Here is an 18,386-nt window from a genome sequence, read left to right on the forward strand (position 1 = left end):
CCCCGCCGGCAGCCCCCGCCCCCCCCGCGCTCCCCCTTCTACCTGGTAAGGAACGGGGGGAAATTGGGGGAAATTGGGGAAAAATTGGGAAATTTGGGGAAATTCGGGGGAATTCAGGGAGAATTTGGGGGGAATTTGGGGGGAATTCGGGAAAATTTGGGGAATTTGGGGGGAATTCGGGAAAATTCGGGGATTTTGGGGGAATTTGGGGAAATTTTGGGGAGATTTGGGGGGAAATTCGGGGGAAAAAGTGAGAAAATTGGGGAAATTTGGGGGAATTGGGAAAAAATCAGGAATTTTGGGGGATTTTGGGGAGATTTGGGGGGAATTCGGGGATTTTGGGGGAGAAATTTGGGGGAATTTGGGGAAATTCGGGGATTTTGGGGGATTTTGGAGGAGAAATTGGGGATTTTGGGGTGATTTTGGGGAAATTTGGGAGATTTGGGGGGGAATTCAGGGGAAAAAGTGGAAAAATTTGGGGGAAATTGGGAAAAAATCAGGAATTTTGGGGGATTTTGGGGAAATTTGGGGGGAAATGGGGGAATTTGGGGAGAATTTTGGGGAATTCGGGGATTTTTGGGGAGAAATTTGGGGGAATTTGAGGAAAATTTGGGGAAAAATTGGGAAATTTGGGGAAATTCAGGGAGAATTTGGGGGGGAATTTGGGGGAATTTGGGGATTTTGGGGGAGAAATTGGGGATTTTGGGGTGATTTTGGGGAAAAATTGGGAAATTTGGGGGAGAATTTGAGAAAAATTGGGGGGAATTTGGGGGAATTGGGAAAAATCAGGAATTTTGGGGAAGTTTGGGGAAAATGGGGGAATTTGGGGATTTTGGGGGAGAAATTTCGGGGAATTTGGGGAAATTTTGGGGAAAAATTGGGAAATTTGGGGAAATTCAGGGAGAATTTGGGGGGAATTTGGGGAGTTTTGGGGGAAATTTGGGGAAATTCGGGGGAAATTTGGGGGGGAAATTTTTGGAAAATTTGGGAATTTTGGAGAAATTTGGGGGAAACTCAGGGAAGAAATTGGGGAAATTTGGGGGGAATTTGGGAAAAAATCAGGAATTTTGGGGAAATTTGGGAAAATTTGGGGATTGTGGGGGAGAAATTGGGGAATTCTGGGGGGAAATTTGGGGGATTTTGGGGAAATTTTGGGGAAAATTGGGAAATTTGGGGAAATTCAGGGAGAATTTGGGGGGAATTTGGGGGGAATTCGGGAAAATTTGGGGATTTTGGGGGATTTTGGAGGAGAAATTGGGGATTTTGGGGAAATTTGGGAAATTCGGGGGAAAAAGTGGGGAAATTTGGGGGAAATTGGGAAAAAAATCAGGAATTTTGGGGGATTTTGGGGAAATTTGGGGGGAAATGGGGGAATTTGGGGAGAATTTTGGGGAGATTTGGGGGGAATTCGGGGATTTTTGGGGAGAAATTTGGGGGAATTTGAGGAAAATTCGGGGAAAAATTGGGAAATTTGGGGAAATTCAGGGAGAATTTGGGGGGAATTTGGGGATTTTGGGGGAGAAATTGGGGATTTTGGGGTGATTTTGGGGAAAAATTGGGAAATTTGGGGAGAATTTGGGAAAAATTGGGGGATTTTGGGGAATTTGGGGAGATTTGGGGGGAAATTCGGGGGAAAAAGTGGGAAAATTGGGGAAATTTGGGGGAAAAATTGGGGAAATTTGGGGAAATTGGGAAAAATCAGGAATTTTGGGGAAGTTTGGGGAAAATTTGGGGGAAAAAATGGGGGAATTTGGGGGGTTTTGGGGAGAATTTGGGGAAATTTGGGGTGAATTTGGGAAAAAATTGGGAATTTTGGGGAATTTTGGGGGGAATTTCAGAAAATTTGGGGGGAATTTTGGGGAGATTTGGGGAAATTTGAGAAAAAATCGGGAATTTTGGGGAAAATGGGGGGACTTTGGGGGATTTTGGGGAAAAAATCAGGAATTTGGGGAAAATTTGGGGGAAAAATTGGGAATTTTGGGAAAATTTGGGGGATTTTGGGGGAGAAATTGGGGGAGTTTGGGAGATTTGGGGGGAAAAATTGGGAAAAATTTGGGGGATTTTAGCGGAAATTTGGGAGAAAGTGGGGGATTTTGGGGGAAATTTGGGGATTTTGGGGGAGAAATTGGGAAAAATTAGTGAGAATTTGGGAAAATTTGGGGGAAATTTGGTGGAAATGTGGGGATTTTGAGGGAATTTGGGAGAAATTTAGGCAATTTTGGGGCAAAATTGGGAATAATTGGGGGTTTTGGGGGGAAATTTGGGGGAAATGTGGGGATTTTGGGGGGAAATTTGGGGGGATTTTTGGAATTTCGGGAGTTTTGGGGACGGGGATGGGAAATTTTGGGGGAATTTGGGGATTTTGGGGGTGGGGGTGGAGAAATTTTGGGGGGATTTTGGGGAGATTTGTGAATTTTGAGGGATTTTGGGGGTGGGGGAGGGGAAATTTTGCGGCATTTTGGGGGAATTTTTGTGGAATTTGGGAAATTCTGGGGGGAATTTTTGGCAAATTTCTTCGAATTTCTTCAAATTTCGGACAAAATTTGAGGATTTTGGGGAAATTTTTGGACAATTTTGGGAAATTTTGGGGCATTTTTGGTTCGTTTGAGGATTCTGGGGGAGGGGTTCCAAATTTTTTGGAATTTTTTTTATTTCTACTCCAAATTTTTGGGATTTTAAAAAACTTTTCCTCCAAATTTTTGGGATTTTTTAAATTTATTTTTTAAACATTTTTTTTTCAAGATTTTCCCCCAAAATTTGTGGAATTTTGGCCGATTTGGGACGTTTTAATGCCAATTTTGGGGCTTTTTTGGGAGATTTTTTGGCATTTTAGGGCAGATTTTGGAGCTTTTGGTGCCATTTTAAATCCAATTTTTTGGGTAAATTTTGTTCATTTTAATTTAAATTAATCCTGAATTTTTTTCCTTTTATTTCCCAATTTTTTCCCCATTTTTCCCTCAAAAATTCCTTGAATTTCAGCAAATTTGGGACAATTTTGGGGCACTTTAATGCAGATTTTTTAGGTTTTGGTGCCATTTTAAATCCAATTTTTTGGGTAAATTTTATCAATTTAAAATTAAATTTATCCAGAATTTTTTCCCTTTTATTTCCCAATTTTTTCCCCATTTTTCCCTCAAAAATTCCTTGAATTTCACCAAATTTGGGGCAATTTTGGGGCGTTTTAATGCAGATTTTTGAGCTTTTGGTGCCATTTTAATTCCAATTTTTTGGTAAATTTTGTCCATTTTAAATTCAATTTATCCTGAATTTTTTCCCTTTTATTTCCAATTTTTCCCCATTTTTCCCTCAAAAATTCCCGAAATTTTGCTGAATTTGGGGCCAATTTTAGGGCAGATTTTGGGGCATTTTAATGCAAATTTTTAGGATTTTTTTTTCCATTTTAAATCCAATTTTGGGCACATTTTGACCGTTTCAAATTCAATTTTTCTGCGATATTTTAATTTCTCATTTTTCCCATTTTTTCCCCCCAAAAATTCTTGAAATTTGGGCAATTTTGCGCCACTTTAATGCAAATTTTGACCAATTTTAGGATTTTTTTTAGGAATTTTTGGGACTTTTTTGGCATTTCAGGGCAGGTTTTTTAAGGAATATTTTCCCAAAATTTTTCTAGGAAATCCTTGGAATTTTGGCAATTTTGGGGCATTTTAGAGCAAATTTTGAGACATTTTAATGCAGATTTTTGGGATTTAGGGGCCATTTTGGGGATTTTTTTGTGGTTTTAGTGCCAATTTTGGGGGATTTTTTTGGGAATTTCTGGCTGAATTTTTTAGGAATTCTTTCCTGAAATTTTCCCCAAAAAATCTCGGAATTTTGGCCGATTTTGGGTTATTTTAATGGAAATTTTGACCAATTTTTGAACTTTTTTTAGTGATTTTTGGGGCTTTTTTCAGCATTTTAGGGCAGATTATTTCAGGAATTTTTTTCCCAGAAATCCTTGGAATTTTGGCAACTTCGGGGCCATTTCAGAGCAAACTTTGAGACATTTTAGTGCCAATTTTGGGGCATTTCAGTGCCAATTTTTGGGATTTCGGGGCCATTTTTAACGCGATTTTCGCGCGGATTTCGGCCATTTTAGCTCCAATTTCTCCCAGATTTTTTTTTCCAATTTTCTCCTGATTTTCTTCCTCAGAAATCCCAAAAAGTTCTGTGACTTTGGGGCAATTTCTGGAATTTTAGTGCCGATTTTGGAGTGTTTTAGTGCCGATTTTTGTGATTTTGGTACCATTTTTAACACGATTTTAGCGCGGATTTCGGCCATTTTAACTCCGATTTCTCCCGGATTTTTTTTCCCAATTTTTTCTTAATTTTCCCCCCAGGAATCCCAGGAATCTCTCAGTTTGGGGCCATTTCAGGGCGTTTTAGTACCAATTTTGTGGTGTTTTAGTGCCAATTTTTACGATTTCGAGGCCGTTTTCAACGCGATTTTCGGACGGATTTCGGCCGGATTTCGGCCATTTTAACTCCGATTTCTCCGGGATTTTTTTCCCCAATTTTTTCCCTGGATTTTTCCCTGCATGAATCCCAGAAATGTCTCTGATTTTGGGGCCATTTGGGTCAACTTAGTGCCAATTTTGGGTTATTTCACTACCGATTTTGGTGCCATTTTTAATGCGATTTTCGCGCCAATTTCGGCCATTTTAACTCCGATTTCTCCCGGATTTTTTCCCAATTTTCCTCCCCAGAAATCCCAAAAATTTCTCTGACTTTGGGGCCATTTGGGTCATTTTAGTGCTGATTTTGGGTCATTTCAGAGTCAATTTTTGTGATTTTGGTGCCATTTTTAATACGATTTTCGCGCCAATTTCGGCCATTCTGATTCCGATTAACCCGGAATTTTTTTCCCACCTGTTCCCAATTTTTCCCCCAGAAATTCCAAAAATTGTTCTCAGTTTGGGATCATATGGGTCATTTTAGTGCCAATTTTGGGGTGTTTTAGTGCCAATTTTTACGATTTCGCGGCCGTTTTTAACGCGATTTTCGGACGGATTTCGGCCATTTTAACTCCGATTTCTCCCGGATTTTTTTCCCAATTTTTTCCCTGGATTTTTCCCTGCATGAATCCCAGAAATGTCTCTGATTTTGGGGCCATTTGGGTCAACTTAGTGCCAATTTTGGGTTATTTCACTACCGATTTTGGTGCCATTTTTAATGCGATTTTCGGGTGGATTTCGGCCATTTTAGCTCCGATTTCTCCCGGATTTTTTCCCAATTTTCCTCCCCAGAAATCCCAAAAATTTCTCTGACTTTGGGGCCATTTGGGTCATTTTAGTGCTGATTTTGGGTCATTTCAGAGTCAATTTTTGTGATTTTAGTGCCATTTTTAATGCGATTTTCGCGCCAATTTCGGCCATTTTGATTCCGATTAACCCGGAATTTTTTCCCCACCCTGCTCCCAATTTTTCCCCCAGAAATTCCAAAAATTGTTCTCAGTTTGGGGCCATTTCAGGACATTTTATTGCCAATCTTGGGATGTTTTAATACCGATTTTTACGATTTCGAGGCTGTTTTTAACGCGATTTTCGCGCGGATTTCGGCCATTTTTAACTCCGATTTTTCCCGGATTTTTTCCCAATATTTTTCCCAATTTTCCTCCCCAGAAATCCCAAAAATTTCTCCGATTTGGAGCCATTTGGGTCATTTTAGTGCCGATTTTGGGGTGTTTTAGTGCCGATTTTTACGATTTCGCGGCCGATTTTCGTGCGGATTTCGGCCGTTTTCACTCCGATTTCTCCCGGATTTTTTTCCCAACCCTTTTCCCGATTTTCCCCGTCAGGAATCCCTGGAATCGCGCCGCGCGCGGGGCCGCGCCGAGTGCCTGGAGCGGCTGCTGCGGCCGCTTTTGGGGCCATTTCCGGGAATTTTTGCGATTTCAGTGCAAATTTTGGGGGATAATTTTGGGAATTTTTGGCCGAATTTTTTAGGAACACTTTCCTGAAGTTTGGCCCAAAAATTCTCAGAATTTCGGCCGATTTGGGTCATTTTAGTGCCAATTTTGACCGATTTTTGGACTTTTTTTAGGAATTTTTGGGACTTTTTTTGGCATTTTAGAGCAGATAATTATAGGATTTTTTTCCCGAGAAATCCTTGGAATTTTGGCAATTTTGGGACATTTTAGAGTAGATTTTGGGTCATTTCAGTGTTGATTTTTTGGCGTTTTGGGGCCATTTTTAATGTGATTTTCGAGCGGATTTCGGCCATTTTAACTCCAGTTTCTCCAGGATTTTTTCCCCACCCTGTTCCCAATTTTTCCCCCAGAAATTCCAAAAATTGTTCTCAGTTTGGGGCCATTTCAGGACATTTTATTGCCAATCTTGGGATGTTTTAATGCCGATTTTTACGATTTCGAGGCTGTTTTTAACGCGATTTTCGCGCGGATTTCGGCCATTTTAACTCCGATTTTTCCCGGATTTTTTTCCCAATATTTTTCCCAATTTTCCTCCACAGAAATCCCAAAAATTTCTCTGATTTGGAGCCATTTGGGTCATTTTAATGCCGATTTTGAGGTGTTTTAGTGCCGATTTTTATGATTTCGCGGCCGATTTTCGCGCGGATTTCGGCCGTTTTAGCTCCGATTTCTCCGGGATTTTTCCGCCCTCACTCCCGATTTTTTCCCCGTCAGGAATCCCTGGAATCGCGCCGCGCGCGGGGCCGCGCCGAGCGCCTGGAGCGGCTGCTGCGGCTGAACGAGCAGCGCTGCGGCCTCAGCCCCCGTCTACGGCCGCGAGGTGCTCGCCTTCCTGACGCTGCCCCCCCGGAGCATCGGCACCCCGGGGGGGGCCCTGGACAGCGCCGTGCTCGCGCCCCCCCCAGCGCCTGCAGCAGATGAAGCCCATCCTCGACAGGTGAGGAAAGTTCCGGAATTTTGGGGGAATTTTTTCCAATTTTTTGGGAATTTTTTGGGATTTTTTGGGATTTTTTTGTGATTTTTTGCGTTTTTTTTACGGTGTTTATTGGGAATTTTTGGGTGTGTTTTGAGTCAGGATGAAACTCCAGATTGTTAAAAATTTTGGAAGTTTTTAGGATTTTTTGGGAATTTTTAGGGATTTTTGGTGCTTTTTTTGTGATTTTTTTGTGATTTTTTTGTATTTTTTCTGTGGTTTTTTGGGTATTAATTGGGATTTTTTGGGATTATTTGGGCAGGTTTGGGTCAGGGTAAAACTCCAGATTAGTAAAAAATTTGGGACTTTTTTTTTGATTTTTTTAGGGTTTTTTAGGAATTTCTCCTGTTTTTTAGGGATTTTGGTGATTTTTTTTGTAATTTTTTCAGATTTTTTACAGTATGTTTTGGGTCAGGATGAAACGCCAGATTGGTAAAAATGTTGGGAATTTTTGGGGAATTTTTGGGGATTTTTTTAGGATTTTTTTTTGATTTTTTTGGGATTTTTTTAGGAATTTTTTGGGGATTTTTTGGTGGGTTTTGGGGCAGTTTGGGCTCCTGCTCAGGTGAGGAATTTGGGGTTGAGGAATTTGGGGACGTGCTCGCGCCCCCCCAGCGCCTGCAGCAGATGAAGCCCATCCTCAACAGGTGAGCAGGGAATTCGGGCATTTTTGGGGAATTTTTTCCAATTTTTGGGGGGTTTTTTGGGATCTTTGGCGATTTTTTTTATTTTTTGGTGGTTTTTGGGGGGTTTTTTGGGGTATTTATTGGAATTTTTTGGGCAGGTTTAGGGTTGGGGTGACAGTCCCAAGTTGATAACAATTTTGGAAGTTTTCATAATTTTTGGGGAATTTTTGGGAATTTTTTTCGGATTTTTTTTGAATTTTTTAGGGATTTTTCCCGAATTTTTAATATTTTAAACACATTTTTTGGTGGAATTTGGGGCAGTGCTCGCGCCCCCCCAGCGCCTGCAGCAGATGAAGCCCATCCTCGACAGGTGAGGAACGTTCTGGAATTTTGGGGGAATTTTTGGGGGAATTTTTAGGGATTTTTTGGGATTTTTTGGGATTTTTTAGGGAATTTTTTGGGATTTTTTTAATGATTTTTTGGGGTTTTTTTAGGAATTTATTGGGACTTTTTTGGGATGGTTTGGGCAGGTTTTGGGGCAGGATGAAACACGCGATCGGTAAAAATTTTGGGAATTTTTGGGAATTTCTTTGGGAATTTTTAGGGATTTTTTCCTATTTTTAGGGATTTTTTAATGATTTTTTTACTGGTTTTTTTGTGATTTTGGGGTAGGTTTCCGGTCAAGAGGAAGGTTCTGCATAGGTAAAATTTCTGGGATTTTTTTAGAATTTTTTTAGACTTTTTTAGGGATTTTCCCCAAATTCTTGTTATTTTTATTGAATTTTTAACGCTATTTTGGAGAATTTTAGGTACTTTTTGGGTATTTATTGTTATTTTTAGGTAGGTTTTAGGTCAGGATAAAACTCCAGATAAATAAAAAAATTGGGAATTTTTTTTATTTTTTTAGGGCTTTTTTAGGGAATTTTTCCTATTTTTTAGGGATTTTGGGTGATTTTTAAAAGTGTTTTCAAAATTTTTTCACTGTGTTTTGGGTTAGGAAAAAATGCCAGATTGGTAAAAATTCAGGGAATTTTTGGGGGATTTTTTTAGGAATTTTTGGGATTTTTTGGGGATTTTTTTAGAAATTTTTGGGGATTTTTTGGGGACTTTGGGTGAATTTTGGGGAATTTTTAGGGATTTTTTCCTATTTTTAAATTTTTTTGTGATTTATGGGGGTTTTTTTGGGTATTTATTGGAATTTTTTGGGCAGGTTTAGGGTTGGGGTGACACTCCCAGGTTGAGAAAAATTTTGGAATTTTTTAGAATTTTTTGGGATTTTTTTGGATTTTTTACTAATTTTTTTAGGGATTTCTGGTGATTTTTTGGGTGTTTATTGCGGTTTTTTGGGCAGGTTTTGGTCAAGATGAAGCTTCTGTGTTAGGTGAAATTTCTGAAATTTTTGGGGAAATTTCCAGAATTTTTGGGGATTTTTTTTGGGAATTTTTAGTGATTTTTAGTTGATTTTTAGGGATTTTTTGGGTATTAATTGGGATTTTTTTTTGGCGAGGTTATGCGTCAGGATAAAACTCCAGATTAGTAAAAAATTTGGGAATTTTTTGGGAACTTCTAGGAATTTTTAGGGATTTTTTCCTATTTTTAGGGATTTTTGGTGCTTTTTTTGTGATTTTTTTGGGTTTTTTTCTGCAATTTTTCTTGGTATTTATTGGGATTTTTTAGGCAGGTTTTGGGTCAGGATGAAACTCCAGATTGGTAAAAAATTTGGGATTTTTTGGGGGGATTTTTTTAGGGAATTTTTCCTATTTTTGGGGATTTTTTGTGATTTTTTTGTGATTTTTAGTGATTTTTAGCTGATTTTTAGAGATTTTTTGGGTATTTATTGGGATTTTTTGGGTGTGTTTCGAGTCAGGATGAAACTCCAGGTTGTTAAAAATTTTGGGAATTTCTTGTGGAATTTTTAGGTATTTTTTCCTATTTTAGGAAATTTTTTTGTGATTTTTTAATGATTTTTTACTGATTTTTTTGTGATTTTGGGGTAGGTTTTGGGTCAAGAGAAAGTTTCTAAATAGATAAAATTTGGGGAATTTTTATGATTTTTTTGTGATTTTTTTTTTTTGGGGATTTTTTTTGGAATTTTTTCATATTTTTAGTGATTTTTTTTTTTTTGCTATTTTTTAGTGATTTTTTGTGATTTTTGGGGAAATTTTTGGTATTTATTAGAAATTTTTGAGTAGATTTTGGGTCAGGATAAAACTCCAGATTGCTAAAAAATTTGGGAATTTTTTGGGAATTTTTTAGGGCTTTTTTAGGGAATTTTTCCTATTTTTTAGGGTCCCCACGGACCAGTCCAAGTCATTTCATGGGGGGATCTGAGAACTTTGGGCCGTTCCATGTCCCCATAGGGGGGTCCCAGTGTCCCTAGAAGTGTCCCCAAGGTGCCACCACCCCATTTTGGTGTCCCCAAATCCCCATGGGGGGGTCCCAGTGTCCCCAAGGTGTCCCCTTGGGCCAATCCAAGTCATTTCAGGGGGGGAACCAGGCCCTCTGGGCTGTTCCACGTCCCCATAGGAGGGTCCCAGCCCCCCGTAGCGATGTCCCCAAGGTGCCACCACCCCATTTTGGTGTCCCCAAATCCCCCTGGGGGGGTCCCAGTGTCCCCAAGGTGTCCCCAAGGTGCCACCACCCCATTTTGGTGTCCCCACAGGTTCCTGGTGCAATCCCAGTGTCCCCAAGGTGTCCCCAATGTCCCCTTGGACCAGTCCAAGTCATTTCAGGGGGGGATTTGAGACCTTTGGGCCATTCCATGTCCCCGTAGGGGGCTCCCAGTGTCCCCAAGGTGTCCCCAAGGTGCCACCACCCCATTTTGGTGTCCCCAAATCCCCATGGAGAAGTTCCAATGTCCCCATGGACCAATCCAAGTCATTTCAGGGGGGAATTTGAGAACTTTGGGCCGTTCCACGTCCCCACAGGGGGGTCCCAGCCCCCCGTAGCGATGTCCCCAAGGTGCCACCGCCCCATTTCAATGTCCCCAAGAGGTTCCTGCTGCAATCCCAGTGTCCCCAGTGTCCCCACGGACCAGTCCAAGTCATTTCATGGGGGGATCCAGGAGCTCTGGGCCATTCCACGTCCCCACAGGGGGGTCCCAGCCCCCCGTAGCGATGTCCCCAAGGTGCCACCACCCCATTTCAGTGTCCCCAAATCCCCATGGAGGGATCCCAGTGTCCCCAAGGTGTCCCCAGTGTCCCCTTGGACCAGTCCAAGTCTCGTCAGAGGGGGATCCAGGAGCTCTGGGCCGTTCCATGTCCCCACAGGGGGGTCGCAGCCCCCCCGTAGCGATGTCCCCAAGGTGCCACCGCCCCATTTCAATGTCCCCAAGAGGTTCCTGCTGCAATCCCAGTGTCCCCAATGTCCCCATGGACCAGTCCAAGTCATTTCATGGGGGGATCCAGGAGCTCTGGGCCGTTCCACGTCCCCATAGGGGGATCCCAGCCCCCCGTAGCGATGTCCCCAAGGTGCCACCACCCCATTTCAGTGTCCCCAAATCCCCATGGAGGGATCCCAGTGTCCCCAAGGTGTCCCCAGTGTCCCCTTGGACCAGTCCAAGTCATTTCAGGGGGGAATTTGAGAACTTTGGGCCATTCCACGTCCCCACAGGGGGGTCCCAGCCCCCCGTAGCGATGTCCCCAAGGTGCCACCACCCCATTTCAATGTCCCCAAGAGGTTCCTGCTGCAATCCCAGTGTCCCCAGTGTCCCCACGGACCAGTCCAAGTCATTTCAGGGGGGAATTTGAGACCTTTGGGCCATTCCATGTCCCCATAGGGGCGTCCCAGTGTCCCCAGTCGATGTCCCCAAGGTGCCACCACCCCATTTTGGTGTCCCCAAGTCCCCATGGAGAAGTTCCAATGTCCCCATGGACCAATCCAAGTCATTTCAGGGGGGATCCAGGAGCTCTGGGCCGTTCCACGTCCCTACAGGGGGGTCCCAGCCCCCCGTAGCGATGTCCCCAAGGTGCCACCACCCCATTTCAATGTCCCCAAGAGGTTCCTGCTGCAATCCCAGTGTCCCCAAGGTGTCCCCTTGGGCCAATCCAAGTCATTTCATGGGGGGATCCAGGCGCTCTGGGCCGTTCCACTTCCTTATAAAGGGGGTCCCACCCCCCCGTAGCGATGTCCCCAAGGTGCCACCGCCCCATTCCAATGTCCCCGCAGGTTCCTGGTGGCGGTGCCGGCGGTGGCCTCGCGGGGGGTGTCCCTGCACAGCGGCCGCCCCCCGCCCTGGGCGCAGCGGCAGCGGCAGCGCCTGGAGCAGCACCTGAGGGAGGAGCTGCGGGCGCGGGGGGCTCACCTGGGCCAGGGGCTGCACACGCACTTCCCCGACCCCCGCCTCGTGCAGTACGACTGCGGTACGGGGACATCGGGGACATTGGGGACATCATCAGGGATTGGGGACATTGGGATCATTGGGGACATTGGGGACACGGGGCTCACCTGGGCCAGGGGCTGCACACGCACTTCCCCGACCCCCGCCTCGTGCAGTACGACTGCGGTACGGGGACATCATCAGGGATTGGGGACACTGGGGACATTGGGGACAGGGGGCTCACCTGGCCCAGGGGCTGCACACGCACTTCCCCAACCCCCGCCTCGTGCAGTACGACTGCGGTACGGGGACATCATCAGGGATTGGGGACATTGGGGACACTGGGGACACGGGGGGCATTGGGGACATTGGGGGTCTTGGAGATATGGGGGACTCTGGGGTTGTTTTGGGTCTGGGGGTCACAGGAGGAGTCAGTACATTGGAGACTTTGGGGGTCTTGGGGACATCAGGGGGATTGGGGACATGGGGGGAATCAGAGACATTGGGGACTTTGGGATCATTGGGGACATTGGGGACACTGAGGGGATTGGGGACATTGGGGTTGGTTTGGGTCTGGGGGTGACAGGAGGAGTTGGGGGGACATTGGAGACTTTGGGGGTTTTGGGGACATTGGGGACACTGGGGGGATTGGGGACATCAGGGACACGGGACACTGGGGGGATTGGGGGTCTTGGAGATATTGGGGACATTGGGGTTGGTTTGGGTCTGGGGGTCACAGGAGGAGTCGGGGGGACATTGGAGACTTTGGGGGTTTTGGGGACATCAGGAGGATTGGGGACATTGGGGGAATCAGAGACATTGGGGACATTGGGGGTCTTGGGGACATTGGGGGTCTTGGGGACACTGGGGGGATTGGGGACATTGGGGATACTGGGGACATTGGGGTTGTTTTGGGTCTGGGGGTCACAGAAGGACAGGAGGAGTCAGAGGGACATTGGAGACTTGGAGGTCTTGGGGACATTGGGGACATCATCAGGGATTGGGGACATCAGGGACACTGGGGACACAGGGGGCATTGGGGACAGTGGGAATGTTTTGGGTTGTTTTGGGTCTGGGGGTCACAGGAGGAGTTGGGGGGACATTGGAGACTTTGGGCATCTTGGAGACATTGGGGGACATTGAGGGGATTGGGGACATTGGGGACACTGGGGACATTGGGGACACTGGGGACACGGGGCTCACCTGGCCCAGGGGCTGCACACGCACTTCCCCGACCCCCGCCTCGTGCAGTATGACTGTGGTACGGGGACACCGGGGACATCGGGGACATTGGGGACATTGGGGGGATTGGGGACATTGGGGACATTGGGGGGATTGGGGACATCGGGGACATCGTCAGGGATTGGGAGCACCAGGGACATTGGGATCATTGGGGACACCGGGGATGTTTGGGTTGTTTTGGGTCTGGGGGTCACAGGAGGACGGGAGGGGTCAGGGGGACTTCAGAGACTTTGGAGATCTTGGGGACATTGGGGTGATTGGGGACATTGGGGACATCATCAGGGATTGGGGACATTGGGGACATTGGGATCATTGGAGACATCGGGGACATTGGGGGGATCAGGGGCATTGGGGATACTTTAGGGACGTGGAGGGGACATTGAGAGGATTGGGATCCTTGGGGACATTGGGGACACTGGGGCCATCATCAGGGATTGGGGTCATTGGGGGGATTGGGGACACTGGGGACATTTGGGACATGGAGGGGATTGGGGACATTGGGGGGATTTGGCACATTAGGGACTCTGGGGTTGTTTTGGGTCTGGGGGTCACAGGAGGACAGGAGGGGTCAGGGGGACATTGGAGACTCTGGGGGTCTTGGGGACATCAGGGGGATTGGGGACATTGGGGACAGGGGGTGCTGAAGGGACCCCGCACCCAAATCCCCAACCCTCACTTGTCTCTCACCTGTCTCACTTGTCTGATCTCACCTGTGTGATCTCACCTGTGTGACCTCACCTGTCTGATCTCACCTGTCTGGTCTCACCTGTGTGACCTCACCTGTGTGATCTCACCTGTGTGATCTCACCTGTGTGATCTCACCTGTCTGATCTCACCTGTGCGATCTCACCTGTCTGATCTCACCTGTCTGATCTCACCTGTGTGATCTCACCTGTGTGATCTCACCTGTCTGATCTCACCTGTCTGTGTCTCACCTGTGTGATCTCACCTGTCTGTGTCTCACCTGTCTGATCTCACCTGTCTGATCTCACCTGTCTGATCTCACCTGTCTGTGTCTCACCTGTCTGATCTCACCTGTGTGATCTCACCTGTCTGATCTCACCTGTGTGATCTCACCTGTGTGATCTCACCTGTCTGATCTCACCTGTCTGATCTCACCTGTCCGATCTCACCTGTCTCACCTGTCTGATCTCACCTGTCTGATCTCACCTGTCTGATCTCACCTGTCCGATCTCACCTGTCTCACCTGTCTGATCTCACCTGTCTGATCTCACCTGTCCGATCTCACCTGTCTCACCTGTCTGATCTCACCTGTCTGATCTCACCTGTCTGATCTCACCTGTCTGATCTCACCTGTCTCACCTGTCTGGTCTCACCTGTCTGTGTCTCACCTGTCTGTGTCTCACCTGTCTGATCTCACCTGTGTGATCTCACCTGTCTTACCTGTCTCTCACCTGTCTCACCTGTCTGATCTCACCTGTGTGATCTCACCTCTCACCTGGCTGTATCTCACCTGTCTGATCTCACCTGTCTGATCTCACCTGTCTCTCACCTGTCTGATCTCACCTGTCTGATCTCACCTGTCTGATCTCACCTGTGCGATCTCACCTGGCTGTATCTCACCTGTCTGATCTCACCTGTCTCTCACCTGTCTCACCTGTCTGATCTCACCTGTCTGATCTCACCTGTCTGATCTCACCTGTCTGGTCTCACCTGTGTGATCTCACCTGTCTGGTCTCACCTGTGCGGTCTCACCTGCGCAGGTAAGCTGCAGGCGCTGGACGTGCTGCTGCGGCGGCTGCGGGCGGGCGGGCACCGCGTGCTGATCTTCACGCAGATGACACGCATGCTCGACGTGCTCGAGCGCTTCCTCACCTTCCACGGGCACATCTACCTGCGCCTGGACGGCTCCACCCGCGTCGAGCAGAGACAGGTGAGGCACGCACCTGGGCACACCTGGGTAGGGTTAGAGACACCTGGGGATGGGTTAAATACACCTGAGGCACACCTGGGCAGGGTTAGACACACCTGGGCACACCTGGGTAGGGTTAGATACACCTGGGGCACACCTGGGGATGGGCTAGACACACCTGGGGATGGGTTAGATACACCTGGGGCACACCTGGGCACACCTGGATAGGGTTAGACACACCTGGGTGGGGTCAGACACACCTGCGATACACCTGGGCAGGGTTACATACACCTGGGACACACCTGAGTAGGGTTAGACAGACCTGGGACACACCTGGGGATGGGTCAGACACACCTGGGCAGGGTCAGACACACCTGGGACACAGCTGGGCACAGTTAGATACACTTGGGGATGGGTTAGGTACACCTGAGACACACCTGGGTAGGGTTAGAGACACCTGGGACACACCTGGGGATGGGTTAGACACACCTGGGATACACCTGGGCAGGGTCAGACACACCTGGGGATGGGTTAGAGACACCTGGGACACACCTGGGCAGGGTCAGACACACCTGGGACACACCTGGATAGGGTTACATACACCTGGGACACACCTGAATGGGGTCAGACACACCTGGGACACACCTGGGGATGGGTTAGACACACCTGGGACACACCTGAGCAGGGTTAGACACACCTGGGGATGGGTCAGACACACCTGGGCAGGGTTAGACACACCTGGATAGGGTTAGATCCACCTGGGACACACCTGAATGGGGTCAGACACACCTGGGGATGGGTCAGACACACCTGGGCAGGGTTAGACACACCTGGGACACACCTGGGGATGGCTGGGACACACCTGGATAGGGTTAGATGCACCTGGGGTTGGGTTAGACACACCTGGGATACACCTGAGCAGGGTCAGACCCACCTGGGGATGTGTTGGGTGTGTCTGAGACACACCTGGGGACAGTTAGAGACACCTGGGACACACCTGGGTGGGGTTACACACACCTGGGAGACACCTGGAATACACCTGAGCTAGGTCAGACACACCTGGGCTGGGTCAGACACACCTGAGACACACCTGGGACACACCTGGGGATGGGTTAGGTACACCTGGGACACACCTGGGTAGGGTGGGACACACCTGGGACACACCTGGGGGGGTCAGGCATGCTCGACGTGCTCGAGCGCTTCCTCACCTTCCACGGGCACATCTACCTGCGCCTGGACGGCTCCACCCGCGTCGAGCAGAGACAGGTGAGGCACGCACCTGGGCACACCTGGGTAGGGTTAGAGACACCTGGGGATGAGTTGGGTGTGGCTGAGACACACTTGGGGACAGTTAGAGACACCTGGGCACACCTGGGTGGGGTTACACACACCTGGGAGACACCTGGAATACACCTGAGCTAGGTCAGACACACCTGGGCTGGGTCAGACACACCTGCGATACACCTGGGGATGGGTTAGGTACACCTGGGACACACCTGGATAGGGTCAGACACACCTGGGACACAGCTGGGATTGGCTTAGAGACACCTGGGACACAGCTGGGGATGGGTTAGACACACCTGGATAGGGTTAGATGCACCTGGGATGCACCTGAGCAGGGTTAGAGACACCTGGGCAGGGTTAGAGACACCTGGGACACACCTGAGCATGGTTAGACACACCTGAGCAGGGTTAGACACATGTGGGACACACCTGGGTAGGGTCAGACACACCTGGGGATGGCTGGGACACACCTGAGACACACCTGGGGATGGGTCAGACACACCTGGGGATGGGTCAGACACACCTGGGGATGGGTTAGACACACCTGGGACACACCTGGGCAGGGTCAGACACACCTGGGGATGGGTCAGACACACCTGGGGATGGGTTAGACACACCTGGGACACACCTGGGCAGGGTCAGACACACCTGGGCAGGGTCAGACACACCTGGGACACACCTGAATGGGGTCAGACACACCTGGGACACACCTGGGCAGGGTCAGACACACCTGGGACACACCTAGGCGGGGTCAGACACACCTGGGGATGGGTTAGACACATCTGGGGATGGGTCAGATACACCTGGGACACACCTGGGGATGGCTGGGACACACCTGGGCGGGGTCAGACACACCTGGGCACAGAGGCTGGGATGGATGGGCAGTGAGCTCCAGGTGAACTCCCAGGTGTCTCAGGTGAGCTCCTGAGTGCCCTGAGCTCCTTCCCAGGTGTGCCCAGGTGCCCCAGGTGTGTCTCAGGTGTGCCCCAGGTATCTCAGGTGTGCCCCAGGTATCTCAGGTGTGCCCCAGGTGTGCTCCAGGTATTTCAGGTGTGCCCCAGGTGTGCCCCAGGTATCTCAGGTGTGCCCCAGGTGTCCCCCCAGGTGTGCCCCAGGTATCTCAGGTGTTCCCCAGGTGTGCCCCAGGTACCTCAGGTGTGCCCCAGGTATCTCAGGTGTGCCCCAGGTGTGCCCCAGATGTCCCAGGTGTGTCCCAGGTGTGTCCCAGGTACCTCAGGTGTGCCCCAGGTATCTCAGGTGTGCCCCAGGTGTGCCCCAGGTATCCCAGGTGTGCCCCAGGTGTCTCAGGTGTGCCCCAGGTGTGCCCCAGGTACCTCAGGTGTGCCCCAGGTATCCCAGGTGTGCCCCAGGTGTGCCCCAGGTGTGCCCCAGGTGCCCCAGCTATCTCAGGTGTGCCCCAGGTATCCCAGGTGTGTCCCAGGTGTGCCCAGGTGTGCCCCAGGTGTCCCAGGTGTGCCCAGGTGCCCCAGGTGTGCCCGGGCTCACCTGCGCGTCCCGCAGGCGCTGATGGAGCGCTTCAACGCCGACAAGCGAATCTTCTGCTTCATCCTCTCGACGCGCTCGGGCGGCGTCGGCGTCAACCTGGCCGGGGCCGACACCGTGGTGTTCTACGACTCGGACTGGAACCCCACCATGGACGCGCAGGCGCAGGACAGGTGCCACCGCATCGGCCAGACCCGCGACGTCCACATCTACAGGTGAGCGCGCCTGGGCCGGGTACAGCCTCACCTGGGCAGGGGTTTGGGAGTTACAGCCTCACCTGTAATGCCTGGACCTCACCTGTGCAGGTGTTTGGGTATTATGGAGTCACCTGTAATACCTGGAGCTCACCTGCGCAGGTGTTTGGGAGTTACAGCCTCACTTGTGCAGGTTTTTGCATATTATAAAGTCACCTATAATACCTGGAGCTCACCTGTGCAGGTGTTTGGGAGTTATGAGCTCACCTGTGTGGTTATTTGGGAGTTCTGGGCTCACCTGTAATACCTGGAGCTCACCTGTGCAGGTGTTTGTGGATTACAGCCTCACCTGTGCAGGTGTTTAGGAGTTAGAAGCTCACCTGTAATACCTGGAGCTCACCTGTGCAGGTATTTGGGATTTTAGAGCTCACCTGTGCAGGTGTTTGG

The 18,386-nt window shown here is 48.6% G+C and overlaps 1 protein-coding gene across 1 annotated transcript in view; it reads left to right on the plus strand.

Moving 5' to 3' along the window:
- SRCAP (Snf2 related CREBBP activator protein) overlaps nt 1–18,386 on the plus strand; it is a 129,183-nt gene that overhangs the window by 83,205 nt on the left and 27,592 nt on the right. Inside the window, 7 exon segments of the mRNA XM_064401832.1 lie at nt 2–45; nt 6,641–6,709; nt 6,711–6,855; nt 7,841–7,895; nt 11,693–11,886; nt 14,810–14,979; nt 17,764–17,960. Coding sequence (XP_064257902.1) covers nt 2–45; nt 6,641–6,709; nt 6,711–6,855; nt 7,841–7,895; nt 11,693–11,886; nt 14,810–14,979; nt 17,764–17,960 — 874 coding nt within the window.

Source organism: Passer domesticus, chromosome 33 (assembly GCF_036417665.1).
Source record: "Passer domesticus isolate bPasDom1 chromosome 33, bPasDom1.hap1, whole genome shotgun sequence".
Classification (NCBI taxonomy): Eukaryota; Metazoa; Chordata; class Aves; order Passeriformes; family Passeridae; genus Passer; species Passer domesticus.